The sequence below is a fragment of the Solenopsis invicta genome, chromosome 14 (genome assembly GCF_016802725.1).
Source record: "Solenopsis invicta isolate M01_SB chromosome 14, UNIL_Sinv_3.0, whole genome shotgun sequence".
Lineage (NCBI taxonomy): Eukaryota > Metazoa > Arthropoda > Insecta > Hymenoptera > Formicidae > Solenopsis > Solenopsis invicta.
Window position 1 is genome coordinate 9076774 of NC_052677.1, and position 20249 is coordinate 9097022.

Genomic DNA, 20249 nt, shown 5'->3' on the forward strand with positions numbered 1-20249 from the left:
AAACTCGGCTCCGGAGTATATAATGTACTATTCTTCATTTTAAGGGGATGCTGGGAACCCCTTTAAAGAGATAAGTTTACATAAATACTAATAATTATTTAGCTCTCTCTCTCTCTCTCTCTCTCACACACACACACACACACACACACACACACACACACACACACACACACACACACACACACAAGCGCGCGCGCGCGGCACGCACAAGATGTTTCTTAATTATATATCGAAGAAGTGAATTAAAAATTTCACCTTAAAAGAAGAAAGAAAATCATGTAAATAGAAATCTTTTAAAGTATTTTTTGATTTATAATAAATCATAATAAATTATGCAACGAAATAGTGTTCAAAATACCTGTCTCTTTTGCTGATACACGCTGGAACACATGATTCAACTCAAAACATAATACATATTAATATCAGGATACATTAAAATATATCGGACTTCCGAACAATATATGCACATATTTCAGCACAGGTAAGTAATTTTATTTACAACTGTTATAAGTTTATATAGTAAACATACTTTCATTTCCATTATAGTCTGCAGATATCTTTACATGATACATGTATAATATGTGTGTGTGTGTGTATGTATGTATATATATGTATGTATGTATTTACACACACATACATATACTATATACGCATATATGTATTATTTGGAAGCAATTATCGATAATATTAACATCGATGTATTATCATTGATCATCAGATTTAAGTTTTAGTACTTGAGCTCGTTTGGATAATTGATTGATGTTTTGAATAATGCAACAGCAACAAAATAAATAATAATAAATTATTATATTCCTAGTCAACACTAAGTATCAGCTACATCTATGTTAAAATTTCGTACTCAACAATGTAAATATAACAATATGTGTTATATTTATATTATTCAGTGCAAATTTTAATATAGATAAATGTAACTGATGCTTGGTGTCGACTAGATTGTTAACAGTTTGCCATAACATACAGTGTTCCTTTCTATAATAGTTTCAATTTCCTGTTAAAGGAAAAAAATGTGCTTAAAATTTCTTTATTAATATTAGTGTGAGAATTTTGGGGATGAGAAAAGGAAGAAAAATTAAATTTTTATCGTCACAAATGTAATTGCCTAACACGATCTACGTTCAAAAATCTTTTGACAGAAATATTTATCATAAAATTCATAAGCGAATCTTAAATGAATGTTATAACGCGATATGTTATTGAACGCAGAGTGAATAGTGATAAAGAAATACGATATATTACTTTTATTTAGTTGTTATTTTTCGCTGAGCGTTCAATGAGAAAAATGACGTTTTGCGTTACGACACTCATTTTTGTAGAATTTTAAATTGTCAACGAGTTTCTCAACGATGAGAATTATTGCAGTAATGTCAAGAAGGAGGATATCTGCAATCTTAAATTTATAATTTAACAATACAAGACAATATTCTATCATACGCGATTTCTCTTAACTCGTTTAGTTTTTTTTTTGGAATTATAATGAATTGTATATAAAATTGAGATTCTAGCTGATGTTATATAGGTTTTTCTTCTGCAACTATATTGAATTATCACGTCAGAAGCGAAACAAGGATTTTTTTTCTCTTTCATACAACACCGATTGTTGCGAAAAATTTTCAGAAAGGTTTCAACTAGTTTCTAGTTTTCTAGTTTCAACTAGGTTTCTTTAGTTTCAACCATTCGCATTTTATGCGCAAATATTCTGAAAATTTTGCAAATATAAAATTCTATAAAACGTTGCAACAGAAATATTTCTAAAATTACATACAATAAATTAAAAAAAAAAATATCCAAGTGTAACGAAAAGTAACTATCCCAGATCTGTTGCAAACATATTATAATTTTTTAGAAATATTTCACTTTTTAATAAAAATATTTTTTAAATGCCTTCGAGAAAATTCAATGTTGTATGGGTTTGCATTATATTATACATGAAAATAAATTCATTTTTATTGCTCATGTTCAAGTATAAATTAATAAAATATGTGAAAAAAGGTTAAACGTTTTTTTTCTTCTGTTTAAAAAAATTTCTTAAAAAAATATGTAAATAATATGCAATAAAGATGCAACACAATTTGCATATGATTTAAATTTTCAGGAAAGACGGAGCTTGATTTATATAATCAAGATTTGTAGATTATATCCTAATTCAAAAAGAGAAAGAAAAAATCTTTAGCATATTTTACATAAATCGAATAAAATTTCGATAACAAGTTATATGTTAGCATACGAGTGCCAAAGATAAAAGTTACATAATTTCTCGCAATTGATGTGATAATCCAACAAGACTGCAATGATATGTGAAAGTCTTAATGTGATATGAAAAATATCGAGTATGGTATATAGAGGATATGTTTTTCGCGTAAATTCATGTTCGTGCTTGTGAATAATTATTTACAAGTTATTCTCCTTGAAAAGCTGCGAAAAGCTCGAAGGAAGAATCTCGAGGAAAGTGCGATAAGGATCGCAGCAATTTTCAGTCTTTACACATTTGCCAACTATTTGTCAAGAACATCGAGTAGTAGTTTGCCACTCGTTCCACATTGAATTTTTTTTTTCATGAATCTTGTCTTATTCGTTGAGCTCCTCCGAAATAACCCTTTTAGATTTATCGAGGAACGTTGTGGTGGAATTCAAGCCTATCACTGTCGTAGTAGTAGTTTCACTTACCGTAGATTCTCGCTTTCGATACGGATTCGACGGCTGGCACAATCTGCGACCAAATTACAAAATAAATCAAAAATGTAAAGCGCGAGTGAATCAATGAAATGATAAAGAGTCTATTCCGCAAAGCTAACGGCTTCTCCAAATTAGACTGCGATCTTGATGTCGATTACTAGATCGCGTGATAAAAAGGATCAATCCTACATTATGTATATATAAAGATATTTTTAACATAAGGTACGCGTGAAACGAGTACCTTATGCTCTCCGTTCTTGAACGAGGGGACCAATTGTTATAATACCTCCGGCGGGTGCCAAGATTTCGCGCGGTGCTCCATCGTGCGAAATGATGCCTAACCGTATTCTGCACTTCGGTATTAAGAAAGCAGTAAAACAACGCCACGAAGAATCCCTGGGAAAAAAAGAAAAAAAAACAAGAGTTACGGTTTATCCTTATTCTCGGTCATGAGGTCATTTTTCGCCCCGATAAAAGAATCACGGTTGGCTCGCTCCGCATCTCGCCTCGTTTTTAAAGCGAGCTAGTCTCTCGAATCTCGATATAGTCAAAACAGTAAAACTTTCACAAACCGTCCTATTTTTACCTCCCTGTTCCATTTGTCCTTGTTGTCGGCGTATATAACAACAGCGCAACAACAATAATAATAACGAGCTTATTCCTCAGGTATTACTGCTGTTAATAATAAAATTATAACTGATCCAGAGTGACGAGCTTGGAAGAGCCATCGCGACCGTAGCTAGATAGGATAGAAGCAGACCGTTTTCGTTCTCGAAAACGATCGGTTCGACTGCGATTGATAAATTTGATCGCTTAGGTTTGTTAATAGTTTTCTCTTTATGATTTTTACCTGCGAAGAAAGTAGAACCGCGCGAGCATAATAGAATGCATTCGCGACTTGGCCTTTGGTAGGTCCGGCTATTACCAGTACGTATGTCACTCCTAGAAGTGGTATCAACACCAAGAGAGCTTTACTGGCTTTCCGATATTGCTGCGTTTCCACGTTATTAGATGACCAGAGCTTCGTTATCAGCACCTGCAGAACACGCGCGAAGTTATATCTCAGTTTTGGAAAATATACTAGAACGACAATATATTAGAACATTATATACGAAACGTCCTCTACTTTCATAACTTATTTCAACCGAGACTTGATTTATCATTCATGTGATTAATTAATGAGATTCTCCAGAAATTACTTCATCTCAGAGTATACGTGTTACGCCTCGCTTCTACCTCCCGAAAGGTATGACTTACAGGAGTTTCAATGCGCGGGAGAAGCAATTTCGCGCCGGATACGCATTTATTAGATGGTCGTTTTATGCTTCTCGCCACGGAATCACCGATTGCGTTAAATTGAAACATTATCCGTCGCGTAAATGCGCCAACGTTTTATAAGGCTGCTGATAGTTTAAGTCTTATGTATGTGCGCACACGAAAGATAAAAAAATTTTTTATACACATATAAAAATAAGCGGAACAAATTCAATCTATGAATGATGACAAAAATGCGAGTGGCATTCCAAGATCATTAGATTCTGGCGACACTTACCCGCATAATCATGAAAAGGAAGATCATGTTCACCGCTAAGACTGTTAAAGCGGATGCTTGATAAAACCAGTCGTACGGATGAGGTGTCATCCAGGGACAGTGCTTCCAGAGCGCCACTTCCTGCCAGCACGATGATATTTTATCAATATGATGTTGGTAATAATTAATGTACAGCGATATCGACAAGTGATATAATTAAAGATAGAATTGAGTTCTCATAAATTTTCTTATACGGTAAGCAATGTCTTGATATTTATAAACGTTTCTCGATTCCTTCCTGCGAATCATGATCTGGATATAAAAATACGTTTGCAAATCTACTAGTCTACATGTTACGAGTACTTTTGTTATTAACTAACAATAGTAACAATTAATAATAAATCTCAAATTAAGCATGTTAAAGTTGAAGTAAAATTTGCTCGAAATTAAAGGGATGAATCGTATGTTTTACGTTCTTAAAATTAAGTTTCGGGAAGCCTTTTGTTTTCTTTAAGTATACAGCTTACGCTCACTCGCGCGCGCGCAAGAGAGAGAGAGAGAGAGATAGCTGTAGGGCTGATAACACAATTCCTGATAATGATAATTGTCCTCAGCATGTTCATTTTTACATAAAAAGTGCCACGAAGGCGACGAACTTCACAAGTTTTCAGTGAATCGATATAATGTATACACTTGTCGATCGATTTTTCTCCGTATATTACGCCCCATCTAATGAAAAGTCTTTTCGCGAGCGAATGATAAAAAGTAAACAACTTGACGCTGCGCGTATCGCGCATCTCTCCAGACCGAACGTATATTGACGTAAAATCACCCCATGTTTTCTACGTGGATATTATTCTTGCTTCTCCCCTCGTGTGTCTCATCCTTGTCACGTACTTGTCCGCGGCATTAATAGGCGAGCGTGACTGAAATTTTGATTAGTATTTTCGATGCCATTCTTTATCAGCTCGTTACACGTCGTTAACAGGAAATGAAAGATTTTTTGCGCAGAAAGACGGAAATTTACTGTCAGATGCGTGTTCGTGACGTCAGATAAATTGAATTCGCATTTAAATTCATACCTGATTAGCCTGATTCATGACGTGGTGCGTAACTTTCTGATTTAGCGACTTGGCGATTCCCCACATGACTATCACGAGTACTGGGATACCTGGATTTATTTATCTATTAGTGTTAAATTATTTCTTTCTTTAATCATCAAGTTTTACAACCTGCGGATTCGACGATTTTCTTTTCTTTCCCACACTGATTCTAAAGCACTCACTTACCCCAGCCAATCACTAGGCAGAGTCTCAGCTTGATATTGTCGCCAGTGAACGTTTTCACGACCAACAGATACAGATACAGACCTAGAAACACAAAAGCAGTATTACGATAAACGAAATTGACGTAATTTTCAAATCCTTTTCATGCTCGAAGATATATTTGTTGAAATAGATTTTTTATTTTTCAGCAGCGCAAGTTCTTGTGCGACAATATTTTTTCCTTCGTTCAATTGTTCAAAGCGACGATATCGTGCGGATCATTTCGTAAGAGGTAGTTGCAATGTGTATACCACATTTGCAAAATTCTAACTCACCTTCGACGAACATCCAGAAAAAGTTTGTCAAGTGGAAATAATGAAGAAGTGAGAAGAGTGTCACGCAAGTCGGTATATCCGTTTGCATGGACACCTAGAGATAGTACAAATGATAAAAATCATATTATTAATAAGAGAGAGCTTAAGCATATAACTTTAATTTATTAATCTTACATAGATACTGTTTTACATAGATACTGTTTAGATTATGCAGATCTATTTTTCCTGACCTATTTTTGTCCGGCGACTAAATTAATTTTTCAAAGAAAGTTTATTAAGGTTTTATGAAAGGTTTTATAGTAGTTATAAAATAAAAACGCATTACAAAGTGCAATTTTTAATTACGTATAATCCAAGAAAAGTAGTACATGTTGCAGTAAATGGGTATTTTCTACGACATTTAGCGACACACCCAGCTAATGATCCGATAGACAGAAAAGCTTCTTAGCATTCCATTCATCTCTCTTCATTAGCCATTAATAAAGAGTAATGTGTCATTCTTATCTTACAATTTCTTCTCTTTTCCCCTTACCCACCCTTGATGTTTTTTTCATTCCCTCCTTTTTACGCTTTTTAGCTTGATGTTGAAAAACTAAACTGATGATACAGATGCATAAATGTAAAAATATTACTGACAGACTAATCTTTATTGAAATATAATTCTTATAATAAAGAATTAACAATAAATAAAAACTTAAAGTTTTTTTTTTTTTAAATATAATAGGACATGTATGATGTAACCGAAAAAAAGTCATTTTTATATTGGAATCAATCTCATATTGTTTTAGCTAATTAAGTTAAAAATAGCACTATTATCCGTGTGTTATATATTGTAAAAATAAACAGTTATTTTCAATTTATCAACGGCTAAGATTCGCGAATAAATTTCTATATCTCTTTTATTCTTATTTATACACTCTCTTGCTCTTTATGGTAAACTAATTTTAGCAGTCAAAGCGCGATGGAATTAATATTACAACGCGTGATGGACCAGAAGCAGCACTCCATTAAATTTAAAATAATTTCACGCAGCACGATATATAATATATCAAAATTGTTAATAATAAAGATTCAAATGGGAGAAAAGGAATTTTAAAATCCCAGTTGAAACATCATTAAACATTTGATTAATTTTAATTCGAAAGCAATCACAAAGCATACTTGTTTAATTAATATTTTATTAACAATAAAGATTTGTAGTAAATATTTGTGATTTTAACAACAAAATTTAATTAACAGTAATCAATAAAATACGTATTAAAATATGTATTAAAATATGTATTCATAATGTTGTCTGTTTTAATAAAATGTTATCGAATAATATTTTAACATTGTATGAAAAATTTACAAACGTTGCGTAAGAGAAACATACAAACTTTAATTAGCAGTAATTAATAAAATACGTATTAAAATATGTATCCACAATGTTAACTGTTTTAATAAAATATTATCGAATAATATTTTAACATTGTATGAAAAATTTACAAACGTTATGTAAGAGAAACATACAAATATATCTATATTTAAGAAATATTCTTTCTCTAAGAATATTTTTTTTTACCTAACATTACTTTAATACACACATACATATACACACAATGATAAATGTTACATAAGCGTGAAGAAATATTTTTAAATATAATTTGTTATATACAAAATGTTTGCGGTGTAAAATGAAGAGTATTTAAATAAAAATAAAATTCGCATTACCTGCATTATAGTAGTTAAAATCCACGTCAAATCAGCCAAGATATAAGTGAACATTAGATTCGTGTGTATGTTGTTTCTGTGTATGTTGTTTCTCAGACATCGTAACTCTCTACAAAAAAAAAGATAACAGGGAGAAATTAAAGTCTTGAGAAACTTTGGAATATTTTTATGCTATAAAGTTAATTTAAATTGGTATGCAGTACTTAGAGCGATCTCAATTAAGAAACAAACGGAAACAACCGAGTGGAACATAATGCAAGGAATTCCAACTATTCGCATGGTCGGTTTATACCATTTCGATCGTTCACAATCTCGCGTTGTGTTGTACCGGAACGACAAGAGCGCAGCGTGCAAATTAAAAATCTATCTTATCATAGGAACATCCGTAAAATGTTTAACTTTAGGAAAATCTTGCGATTCTTCTTTTTGAGACACAATTAATTTTTATTTATATTTATTTTTTTTCTTTTTCCTTTTTCTTCTCACTCAAAATTTGTAGATATAAATTCTACCAATCACATTACTATACAATGCAAGCTTCTATAAAATATTGAAAACATATTGTAAAAAAAATATTGTAACATTGTAAAAAAAATCAACAACTAAAGTTCAGTTTTCCTATAGTATAACAGTGTCGAGAGGAAATGCTGTTTATGAAGATAGTTGAATTTTCTTTGAAAAAGGTAACGTAAATAAACAGAAAGAACTTTCAGAAATTCTGTTGCACATTAGTTCGACATTCGACTTACTTGTAGTAGATGAATATACAGACTGCCATTATTAAAGTAAATAAGGAGATAGAATAACCGATGAAATATAGCGTAGTCATGATTTCTATGCCAGGCTCGGTGGTCGGTAACCGTACGTCAAGGCACATGGAATAATTGGAATAACTGTCCCAGGTCCCATTTGGCATACACCAACGACTGGCATTTTCTGCAAATGCAATAGATCGTAGTTAGCAGTTAGATTGACATGTCGCCGTTTCTATTGTTTCGAGCGTTCTGCCCACAAGGAAATTATTATAATCTTTAAGTTATCATAAGTAAAATGTCTGTTATGAGGGAAAGAGAACGTCAACAACTATACATACATACACACACACATATATATATATATAAAATATGTACACCAATGTATGCGTACAAGGAGTACAGAAATATATCCATGTATTTATAATCGATAACCAAAAGAAATAATCGAGCCATTTTCACGCGAACGTATATTGGAAACTAATATTTTCCCTTCTCCGCGCGCGCGAAACGTGACCATGTTTTTCATTGGGCTCAACGCAACGTGTCGAGTCGTTATCTAAATACAAATATTCGGATACGTCATATCCGAGTTACGCGCTTGACTGACCCGAGGGATGATTTCCAGCATCCTCGGCAATTTTTCACAATCTTGCAGCGGCGCTGCGCGGATAACGCACGATGAATAATGCGTTGCATTATTCACAACTATTCAGGAGAAACGATAAATAAATCGATATGCGGAAAAAAGGTCATCCCTGAAGCGACCGGATGTTGTGGAAGCAATAGTAATAGCAATGGTAACAGCATCCATGTACCGTTTTTTTAATAGCTTTCTTGAACTATCGGTGACACACGCGTCCGCCCGCCGCGACATGCACTATATGATGTCATTTGTCGAATGTTCAATAAGGTCATCGACAACTTGTCAAGTTAGACAAATTAATTGTGAAAGAGCTTCGTAAAATGACTATACATCGTTTCTTTACATGCAGAATGCGATTATAATTGAAACAGAGGTTTCTCGGCAACGGCTTTGACAACGATTCCTTTGTTAATTTTAACAGATCAATGGCGACTACTGTAATTTTTTTTTATTCAAAAAAAGTATTTATCAATAAAATTATACATACAACAAAACTGAAACTTTTGTTTTCCAAAAATAGAATATCAATTTATTGACGATAAGTGAGAACATACAAATTTGATGGAATTTTGATTCAAGAACTGATTTTTTAGCGATTGCATTGATCCATCTGTTATTAATAGCAGATTGGCGATAAAAAACTTCTTGTCTCAAAACTCGAAATGATCGACTATTCGTAACGACTACGCTTTATTACGGCAAGTTTGTAAAACTTGTTAGCTTGCTTATATTTATCGCGTAAGGCTGCTCAAACAGTAATGGCGTGAGAATCATAGTGTGCGTCATAAAGTTTCGTAATTATTCTTGGAAATTAACGATATGCACTTTAAGTTCTTATAATGTAAATTATTAATTTTCGAGAAGAAAGCTGTACGTGTATACGTGAGTGTACCACAGTTTTAATCAATGTAATAACATACATATATAAATTCCTTATATGCATGCGTGCAGCATACGCTCGTGATTGTACAATCCAGTTTGGGATCAATTTCTTCGTTATAAAAAAAAGAAAGCGCAATTAAAATTAGATTATACGTAATTATAATCAATTGAAAATATAATACATAGGAAATTAATAGACGATAAAAAATCTTTTTTTTTTAAATAATTGTAAGTAGAATTTGCTTTAATGAGATATTAAAATATTTAAACATTTCAGATTTACTTATAAAACATTAAAAGATTTATTTACTAGGATTATATTTAATTTAGTGTTTATAGGAGTACTATTTAAAAATATGAATATACATTTGGAATATATGTTAATTTATACGCACGCACATAGTTAGGATATAATTTTTTTTAATAAAAAAAGAGAAATTGGTGAAAAAATAAGTTAGTTTTCAAAAAGCATTCTTTATTGACTTTCGCCATGTTGCGCCAAATCGATGCGGTCTTGAATACTTCGAGCTTTCTCGACAGAGGAAAAATTCCAAATTGAATTTTGTCGACGTGCTCTATTTATTGAAATTTGCATTGTGACCGAAATAACCATCAAGGTTTTATTTCATTTTAAACATGCGTAAAGTTCCCAATTTTCCCAGTTTCATACAATCGTGCCCTGTATTCGGATAGTCTTTGAAATCATGAAGTCATATCATGAAAGCGCCAAGAGATTAAGTATTCTATTAGTAATTCAGTCTAATAATCAAATTGCATGTTGATTCTATTTATTGATACAAATCTTCATGGTAATTACAAGCTTTGAACCAAGTTTAGTTAATAGAGAAGTTTGTAGCCAAAAGTTGATAAGAATATATATATTGTAGTTGCGGAGATCTTTGGTAACAATCGATCCGCCTCGGTGAAACGCATATCCCTTCCGTTTTTGCCAATCTTCGGTTGGCAGCAATCGGTCGTAAAAAGAAGAAATGATGTCCTATTTCCACAAAATACATTAGATTATATATGTGAACGTTAAAGAGAGATTCCAAAATAAAGTAGATACATATCTTCTGTTAGAATTTTCAAAAATTATTATTAAACACTCTAAGATCCGCCGCAAAATTGACATGGCTTTTCTCATAATTTATATTTGGCAAATTTCATTCGTTTTAATCTCACTTTTCTCATTAATAAATTACTTTGTTTACTATATAGACACATTATATAAATATATGCAGTACATATGTGTAATTAAAAAAAAAGATGTAACAATTTTATAATGCGTACTAATAAATACGCACTCAATCTATGTGCCGAGATAAATAAACATGACGTAATAATTAGACGTTGTACCGGTAATGATTGCAATCACGTGCAAGGTTAGTTCCCTAAGGATACAACAGCAACCGAGAAATTCTCTGTTGTGAGTAATAACTGTAATTGTTTTGCAGTAATTGAATACGTGCTTCTATATTAGTCGGTAAAATACAATAAAAATACTTATTCACCACGGTATAATTAACATTTATATTTCAAGTTCAAAAAAAAAGAAAGATATTTTCTTAATGTGGAAGTACAAAGAAATATATTACTTGTATTTGCTCAACAATGATATGTAACACGTATAAATAAGTAAATAACAATTGTAATCTAAACGCATTCGTAAATACTACTTTTTAAATGTATTAAAATTTTCACATGTGTTTTTAAATATTTGTATTTTTAAGTTTTCAACCAGAGCAACAAAATATTCGTATTTATAGATCAAGATTGTACAAATGTAATCTTCTTTTCATCTGTTGGCCAATAATAATCGTGAATATTTTGCAAATATTTTTCGTTAACGATAAAATGCGTGCCAATATAAGCACTGTGCGAGATCGTTATTTTTAAATGGTTTGCCTTCTCTTGGTTTGTAACCTTCTTAATTTCCCAAGAGCACGTACAAACTTGCCAACCTGCTCTTCATTTAATCGCCATCATCTATTCTAACGTTTCCATACACACTGTCGCTGAGATACACCTGTGGGGGATGCTTACCAGCTGTTGACATAATTCGATAATCAATAATGTGGCGCATGAATAAATCGGAGCAGATGCTCTTGCTCGTATTTATCGAAGCAAACGCTTCGAAAAATATTGTGTTCATCATAATATAATTAAATCACGCACGAGGAAGTTACTCGATGCAAAAGAGAACAAAACTGAACACACACACACACACACACACATACATAACTGTACATATATTTTTTACATCAGATACATATAGTCTGTTACCATTTCAAAACAAGTGGTTTCGGATATAAAAATAGTATATATTGCACGTGCATATGTATATGTAATAGTATGATTACATTGTACATAATCTTATTACATATGTTAATTGTTATTAATTTAAACATCCAACTTGAACTCTTTTTATTTAAATTCTATACTTTATCGCATTATTTAATTTACAGTAACAGATTAAAGTTCAACATATTGAGAGAAAAAAATATTTTAAATTATACAAAATTATTTTTCTCATAAAAATAATTTCATTTCATATCATATTATTGAATATGTTGTTGGATTTATTTTTGCATGAGAGGTAGAAGCATCTTTTTTCTCGGAGAAAGAAAAACTTGAAATTACAAAATAATTTGCATATTATTTTAAGAGTTGACTCCAATTATTGTTTAATAATTGCGCAATAATTAGGAGACTGATGTGTAGAAAATTACATACCCATTTATTTATGTATTAGATTAAATGTTTTTATTTTTTTCGGATAAATTTTACGAATGGAACAATTCGTGATCAAGGCGATAATAGGATTTACGAATAAAATGTAATATAAGTGCGATTCTCACATGGTTTTCCGATAGATGTGTCATTAGCTCAGTCTGCGATTTAATTACAAGTTCATTAATAGTACGCGCGCGCTAACGCTACAGGTTGGTGTAATCCGCACCCCGCTCGGTACTTTCTCACTTCTCATGTTCGCCTCGCTAACAAATATCGACGCGTTCCTTTCAGACTACACTTCTATTGGTAATACGACACTTTGGCGACGTTGAAATTCGATTAAACGTCTGTCACTCCAATTTTTAATTAGAGATTCGTCCCGCCTTTTCCTTTCCCTACGTGCGTCCTTGCTTTTAGCAATACTTGATCTGTAAAAATTTGTACTTGATGGAAATGTATCATATCGTGTCAATAAGATAATAATAGTTTTCAAATTGAAAACTGTTGAAAAAAAGACGGATATAAAATCTTCACATCCTTCAAATAATTTCAATTTCGCTTTCAGTTTGTCTATACGAATGTTATAATAAGAATTGGAAAGAGGAGATTTAAGATAATCCTCTTTACGTTACGTTCATTTTTCACCAAATCTGCGAAATAAATTAGTCCAAAAAGAATTTATCGCATATAGCAATTTATCTTGTCTCCTTCAAAAAGGATTTGTGACAATGTCTGCAAAATGATAAAGAGGCATGTAAAAAAAAAAAAAAAACAATTTTTGCGAGAAAAATAAAATCAACTTAAATATTCGAAAAGATAAATCGAAAAAATAATATAAAAATTTATATTCTTTTTTACACAAATTATAAATTAATTTACAACTTAAGACTGAAGAAATTATTGAGCATGATGCTTCTAACTTGTCACTAAATTTCAACCGATTGAAAATCAGATTTCTTTGAAGTTTTATTTTATCAATATCAGATTTAGAAACGTAGGAATATTGTAGTAACTTTATAATCCAAATAATATAAAAAAATGTACATCTTGTTTTAATTTATTTCACTCACTTAGTCTATCTCTCTCTCAAATAATTAATCAAAATGAATAAGCTCGTTGCACTCCCGCATTAAATGATTCATCCATCACTGGAAAATGCAATGCGACGGAAGCAGCTGCACGAATAATACTCTTCACATACGTCCTCGCGTCACTTCTCCTGTCCTGTTTATTTATCTTTCTCTCCCATCTCCCGACTCGAATGCGTGAAATGAATATTTGCGCGTCCGAGCTGCGTTGGCAGCACTTTACACGAACCATACCCTGGAGCATTGTCCTTTTTCTTTTTCTTTTTTTTTCCACATCGGACGTAAGAGAGCTATCCATAGTTTCGCATCCACTTCGCGTGTTAAGCGCTACGTGTGTTGCCGTATAAATCCGCCACGTCGGTGTTGATAAGTTTTCGCAAACAAATCTCATCAAACGCGAAAATTATACGTGCGTTTACGCATATTGTTGAGGATGGCAGAGCTAGAGTGATGAGGGAGAAATGAGTTCCTCTCTCATTTCTTTCCGACAGTTTTCCTTTAACTTTCTTGAAATACTCTATATCTATACTCTGTTCTGAAATGAATAAAATAAAAAGTATTCTCATCGCAAATAATACTCCGATCTCATGAAAGTCCGTTTCACGGATTTCTATCTCGATTGTAATAACGCGTTAGAAACCGAGAGGGAAGATTTAATTAATTGAATCACATTTTTTCCAGACTCATTTTTCAGTTTGACGTCCGCGAATTCTTTTGCATCGACATAAACATCGTTATGGAACGTGTGCGTCACTCACAGAGTGACCAAGTTCCCCCGATCTCTACATCGATACTTAACTAACTACCGATAATAGAGTTATGCATCTGATAATAACGCATCGATTTTCACTGCCACGCCACACTCTCGGCATTTGCAAATGTTCACAAATGTCGCAGAAATTTATGGCGGACACGTGCGCGTACACTCTCCTATACGCGTAATGTTATTACACCGTAATAAATGTCCCAAGCATACTTGAATTCGTTGGTGAATGATCTACGAATAAGGAATCAGATTTAATGTTTGCAAATAAGATACAAATCTCTATATATACTTGAACAAAGACTTGTTTTACAAGTACATATTGTGTTCAAATAAAAATTGTAACAAAACGTATTCGTGTTTCGAAAAAAAATTAACTGCAGATTAGTTGGATCTCCTTTACCAACATTCTCAATATATAATTAGAGTGCAAAACCGATTTTACGTCATATCATCAGAATTATTGGCATCTCTCCATTTCAAATTTTCATACTGGATGTTATGTTAATAGATGATTAGAGATGTGCTAATAATAAATTTCTCTATATGAATATGTATGTATACGTATACATAAATGTAAATATTATATATCAAATCATGTATTAAATTAAGGTAAGCGTACACACACTCGTAGACGAATATTTGCGTCTATTACTGTTTCCCAAAGTAAATAGTATATTTATCCTATCCTTTTGTAAATTGTACAAAACACGTTATTTCCGATTTTACAATGGATGTGGCCGGCAAAATAACCATTTCATTTTTGACGGCTTTTTCACTAATTGAATAATAAATATTCATAAACGATGCGTTGCATTAATTACTCTCATTATATTTCGCCGCTGTCGATCGATGCAGTTTCGCTGTCGGTCATGCAATCGTAAATATTGCCCATCCTCTTCAAAACGGTCGATTATAAAAAAGAAATTATAATAAACAGTTAAACTAAATTGTAAACAAAATTAAAGGAAAAAAAACCCAGCTGTTACAATATAAAGAAAAATAAATTTTCTTTTATAAATTGTCAAACATCTTCTACTGTTTTCGAATACACAGTTTAAAATATAACAAATTAATAGTTTCATAGTATACTAATTAATAGTCCAAATTATAATAATATGAATAGTAGTAGTAATAATAGTAGTAGAATGGTAGTGGTGGTGAAAATAGATAATGTAACAGATTGTATATAAAATTGATAAATTTAATAAAAAATAAAATTACAAATGCATAGAATGAATTATAAAACCTCTCAGCATGTAAATAATCAAGTGTTAAAAATTGGACTTTTTACTCTCATTATTTATTAAAGTAGATTGCAAATAAGAGCAAAGACTAATAAAAAAAGCGCAACACCATACGCCGAGGCAATTTTTATGCTTTGCAAGTTATTACGCGTTATTAAAGATTCTTGTTTTATACATCACAATCACCTTTAAATGCTTTTACAAAGGCCTATTGTCAGGCATTCTCTTTTGTAAATTCTTGAACGTAACATGTATTTAATATCAGCTCTACAGATGCAAATAGTAGTCAAATAAAGCACGTAAAAAAGATTTGATAAATAGGGAAACGCTTACTCTGCCGACTTTCCTTACGTTATGAAGTATTCAACTTCGTCCTTGACTAATTGTAAAAGATGCCATATATTTATCGCTTTTAAAATTTTAAATAAAAAATTAAAATTAAAATAAAAGCATCAAAATTTTTTAATTTCAAATTGTTGTAGCATTTGCATGTACTATACATTTATTCTTTTGAGGATAAGATTATAATAACGTTATTTATCGGAGAATACCATAATTTACAAATTGGCATTTTTCTAATGATAAAATCATAATTAAAATATAATGTTATTTACGAGATCTCATTAATGATACTTTTATATGTTTGAGCATGCGCGTGCGTGTAAATGCGAGAATGTGTGATGTATAACATCCATGTACAATAGTTTGTATATGACACATTCATAAGTTATTTAAAACATTTTTATTTAAAATTCATAAAACAATCTTTTTTATCTAAGTTAATTAAACAGATAATATCAAATACTTTAAAAGAAATTATAAAAAATTTGAATACATTAATTAACAAATGTTTATATATTTAATTATATAATTATGTAATATTAAAAATTAAAACAAATACAAAAGGTTAGAGCTCCTGTGAATAACAATTCAAAATAGGAAAAACGAGTTTAAGAGTCGTGCTGGATATTGTGTGCCAAAACAAAATTATAAAAAGTTTGAATACATTAAATAACAAATGTTTATATATTTAATTATACAATTAAGTAATATTAATCTTTTATGCTAATTTTAAAGCAAAATTTCAAGGCAAAATTAATTCTTACAATTACTAATTAAATTTTATACGATGTAAACATTTGAATATTTAACCAAATATACAACATAGGCTGTTTTCTGATTGTTTATTTGTCTATAGTCTACATTATCGAAAGTAATATTTCATTGGTAGCAATATTTGAGATAGCAAACATAATGTGTTTACCGGTAATATAATTAAAGTTGAGGAGAATCAATACTGCTTTAACTCATTAGCTCAATTGAAAATATTAATTAAAGATATTTACATGACATGTTTTTCTAAACTTATCTCCTCAATTTTCAAAATCTTTTTAGAATTTTAGATATTTTGCAACAAAATACGTCTTATGTCGAGGATCTCGGGTTGTTCTAATTTTGATTAGAAATCGGTTTTCTAAGGCCCAAGGAGTATGCGTTATTGCGCAATTATGTCGTAAATATATCATGTAGTTCTCCATGGCTCTAAGGCTATGATTTATGATTAATTAGCATATACACCTTTCCTCTCACTCGGAATATTTTTTATTAGCACATAGAAGATTCTCGAGGGAGATATGGAAGTAATTAATACCTATCGAGTGTACTGGTATTTTTTACGTATTTTTCACGAGTTTCTTCAAATTCGAATTGCTTTCGATGGCGTCATCAAGACTAGAGAAACACACGCATGCGCGCACACGCACATATAGGTTTCATCAAATAAAAATGTTTTTCAAGTTTCTTCATTTTATGAACATTTAGCACTTTTTCCTCTAAATGTCTGGAAAAGACAGAGATTAGAAAGGGATGATCTATGCGATAATAATCTCTCTATTAATAATTTTCCTTTGTTAAATTATCTTCAGGATTGCAACTGTAGAGATGCCATTGTACAAAATTTTTATAATTACAAATCAATAAAAAATTTGATTGTATAATGAATCTAATCGTATTATGAGAAATTCTTAAATTCTTTCAACTTTAAAATTTACACATTTACATTTATAGATGCAGTAAAAAAAAATTATGTTAGCAAACTTGCTCTCTTATTCCAATGGAGAATTTCTTCAACGTTATTAATAGATTTTATGTTTCGTTTTTTATTTCCTGACTTTATGTCAAAATTAACAAAATATATTAACCCATCATAATTTTCCTTGGTTTAATTATATTGATGACTGAACATTTTATCGAACAAAAAAAATTCAAATTGGATTAAAATTTTATTATTGATCTCCCTCTCCTCCCTCTCTGTCTCACTTTCTGATTATTTTTATTATTTGGTTAGTCTATTGATCTAATATTTAATACAGAATTTAATATCTCGTAAAGTCGTTTTAAGTTTTACAAGTCACGTATTTACGAGTTTATTTGTATTCCAAATTTTTTTCTATAACATTTTGTCCCAAGAGAGCAACATCATGGTACTGAAAACTTCAAACGTGTATTCTCGAAAACTCACTATACTCTGGGGAATTATGAAGGTATAACGAGAACCAACTTTTTTTTTCCTCAGAATAGTTTAATGCGTTAATTAAAATAAGCGTGCAGAGCTGTTTTCCATTTTGCGCTCTGCTTGCATAAATCGTTACGTGGCAAGGTCTTGCTGTTCAAACAAAATATTTTTCTATTTCCAGATTGGATGAATTTTGTATTATCTGCATCAAGGATAATTTAACGGCGAAACATTAATAGCGCAATACGTTTGTCAATAAACGTATGACATTTTAAAACGCCTCTGTACTTGGACTTTTTTATAATCAAACTATAATGTGGGGGGGGGAGGGAGGAAAAAGATAGAACGGGGGGAAAAAGGAGAAGAAAAGTTCAAAGTAAATCGATAAACAAATTGGTAAATCTTTCAACAAACATGGTCATTTACGTGCCATTTGCCGATACATACTTTTGCGTTGTGCGTTTATGTAAACTTGACAAACAGTTGTACTGCAGGCTCACAATAATTATTACGTGATCGAAATTGATTAATTAGGAAACGTGAATAACTGAATTAATAGATGATGGAAGAAGGAAAAGGAAAAGAAGAGAACATAAACGTAAATGGACTACTTTCTGAACAAATGTGCATTTTTTTTTAAGACTGAACTCCTTTTTCATATAATGTAATGAAAGTGATTATATGATTATCAAAGAATAATAATATTAATGTTGACTGACATTTTTTAAAATAAATATATAATAAATATTATTAATTCATAAAAAATACTTTACTGACTAATAACTTCAATAGTTCCTAGAAAAACAAGTGATTATGATTGTGTTCATATTTCTACGTTATTCTTTCTGCTAAAAAGAAACATTGTAATGGCAATTTATTTGGCAATCATTATAAAATCAATATAAAAACTAATTATTATTTGTATTGTTGAACAATTGTATATTATCAAAAAGAAAAACAATTCTCGCGCGCGTTTCTCAATGTTGGAAAATATAATATCTCCGAATAAATGTTTCCGAGCTTTTTTATGTGTTCGATTTCTGGTGCAAATTGCCTGACAGAAGCAAAAGGCCACGTCAGCAGATAGACATCGTAAAGCACGCGTTACGGGCCTATACCGATACTCGAATCGAATCATCTGTGAACGAATGCTCTTCTGTGACCATTTATATCGAATTTCGATGTAAAGTGAAAAAACATCCTCATCGTTTCCCTCCCGCCTTTTCAAGCCTTTTATAATACGCTAGGGAGAGAGAGAGAGGGGGGGGGGGAACGGTTTGTGCATAGCCTTGTTCTCACGAATGATTTCGTTAACCGCGAGAAAGAGCTGCGTTTTAATTAATTTAACTCGAGGTACAGGTTTGAGTGCCTCTTTCGATATCAGCATCAGGAATGCCTTTAAAACAACTTCCGATGATTCTCAGGACTCTTTTGTGTCCTGTTGGCCTACTGCACTTCCATATCGCCCGAGCGACCTCGGGCGATGAAAGTGCAGTAGACCAACCCTTTCGATCCGTACATAAATCAATTATTAAATTAATTATCGTTTCCAACAATTCCGAGAATCATAAAGCGATATACGTTCGATCTTTTATTAGAAAAATATTTCCACAATCATGCGTATAATTCGTCGAAAACAAATATTGTAAATTCTTTCATTCTTTGTGATAAAAATTATAGAAATACTCTTATTTTCATGGAAATTGAGGGAACTAAAACTATTATTTAACTTTCATTAAAGGTCAATATTTTACTTTGTCTTCAACGGAAACTTTATTTCAAATATAACGATATTATTAATCAAGTATCTCTTCGTGCATTGTAAGTACTAAACATATATGAATAGCTAAACATAAGATTAAAAGATCAATAGCAATAGTTATTATTAAATCAATCAAGAAAAATTAAAAATTTTTTAGTCAGCAATGATAACACGCTGAAATCTAAATGCATTCGACGACGCACTCAAACTGATAATGAGAACGCGCGCAACTTTAGACGTGAAGATACAAATGATGATAAATGTATGTACATTGTTAAAGGAAAAATAATATTAACGTAAAACAATATTAACGTTGTCAAGCGTTG

General features: G+C 31.4%; 1 protein-coding gene across 13 annotated transcripts in view; it reads right to left on the reverse strand.

Moving 5' to 3' along the window:
* Positions 1–474: 474 nt before the first annotated feature.
* Positions 475–20249, reverse strand: part of LOC105194460 (diuretic hormone receptor) — a 37758-nt gene continuing 17983 nt past the window's right edge. For 11 of the 13 annotated variants that reach the window (XM_039457169.1, XM_026136640.2, XM_039457171.1 and 8 more), the window contains 9 exons: positions 8285–8471; positions 7536–7644; positions 5826–5919; positions 5515–5595; positions 5308–5396; positions 4247–4366; positions 3545–3730; positions 2936–3090; positions 2587–2728 (listed from right to left, as the gene is read on the reverse strand). In XM_039457169.1, the coding sequence (XP_039313103.1) occupies positions 2587–2728; positions 2936–3090; positions 3545–3730; positions 4247–4366; positions 5308–5396; positions 5515–5595; positions 5826–5919; positions 7536–7644; positions 8285–8471 (1163 nt within the window). Of the gene's footprint in view, positions 2729–2935; positions 3091–3544; positions 3731–4246; positions 4367–5307; positions 5397–5514; positions 5596–5825; positions 5920–7535; positions 7645–8284; positions 8472–20249 lie in introns of all 13 variants that reach the window. The other 2 variants (XM_011159374.3, XM_026136641.2) reach the window with 2 other exon arrangements.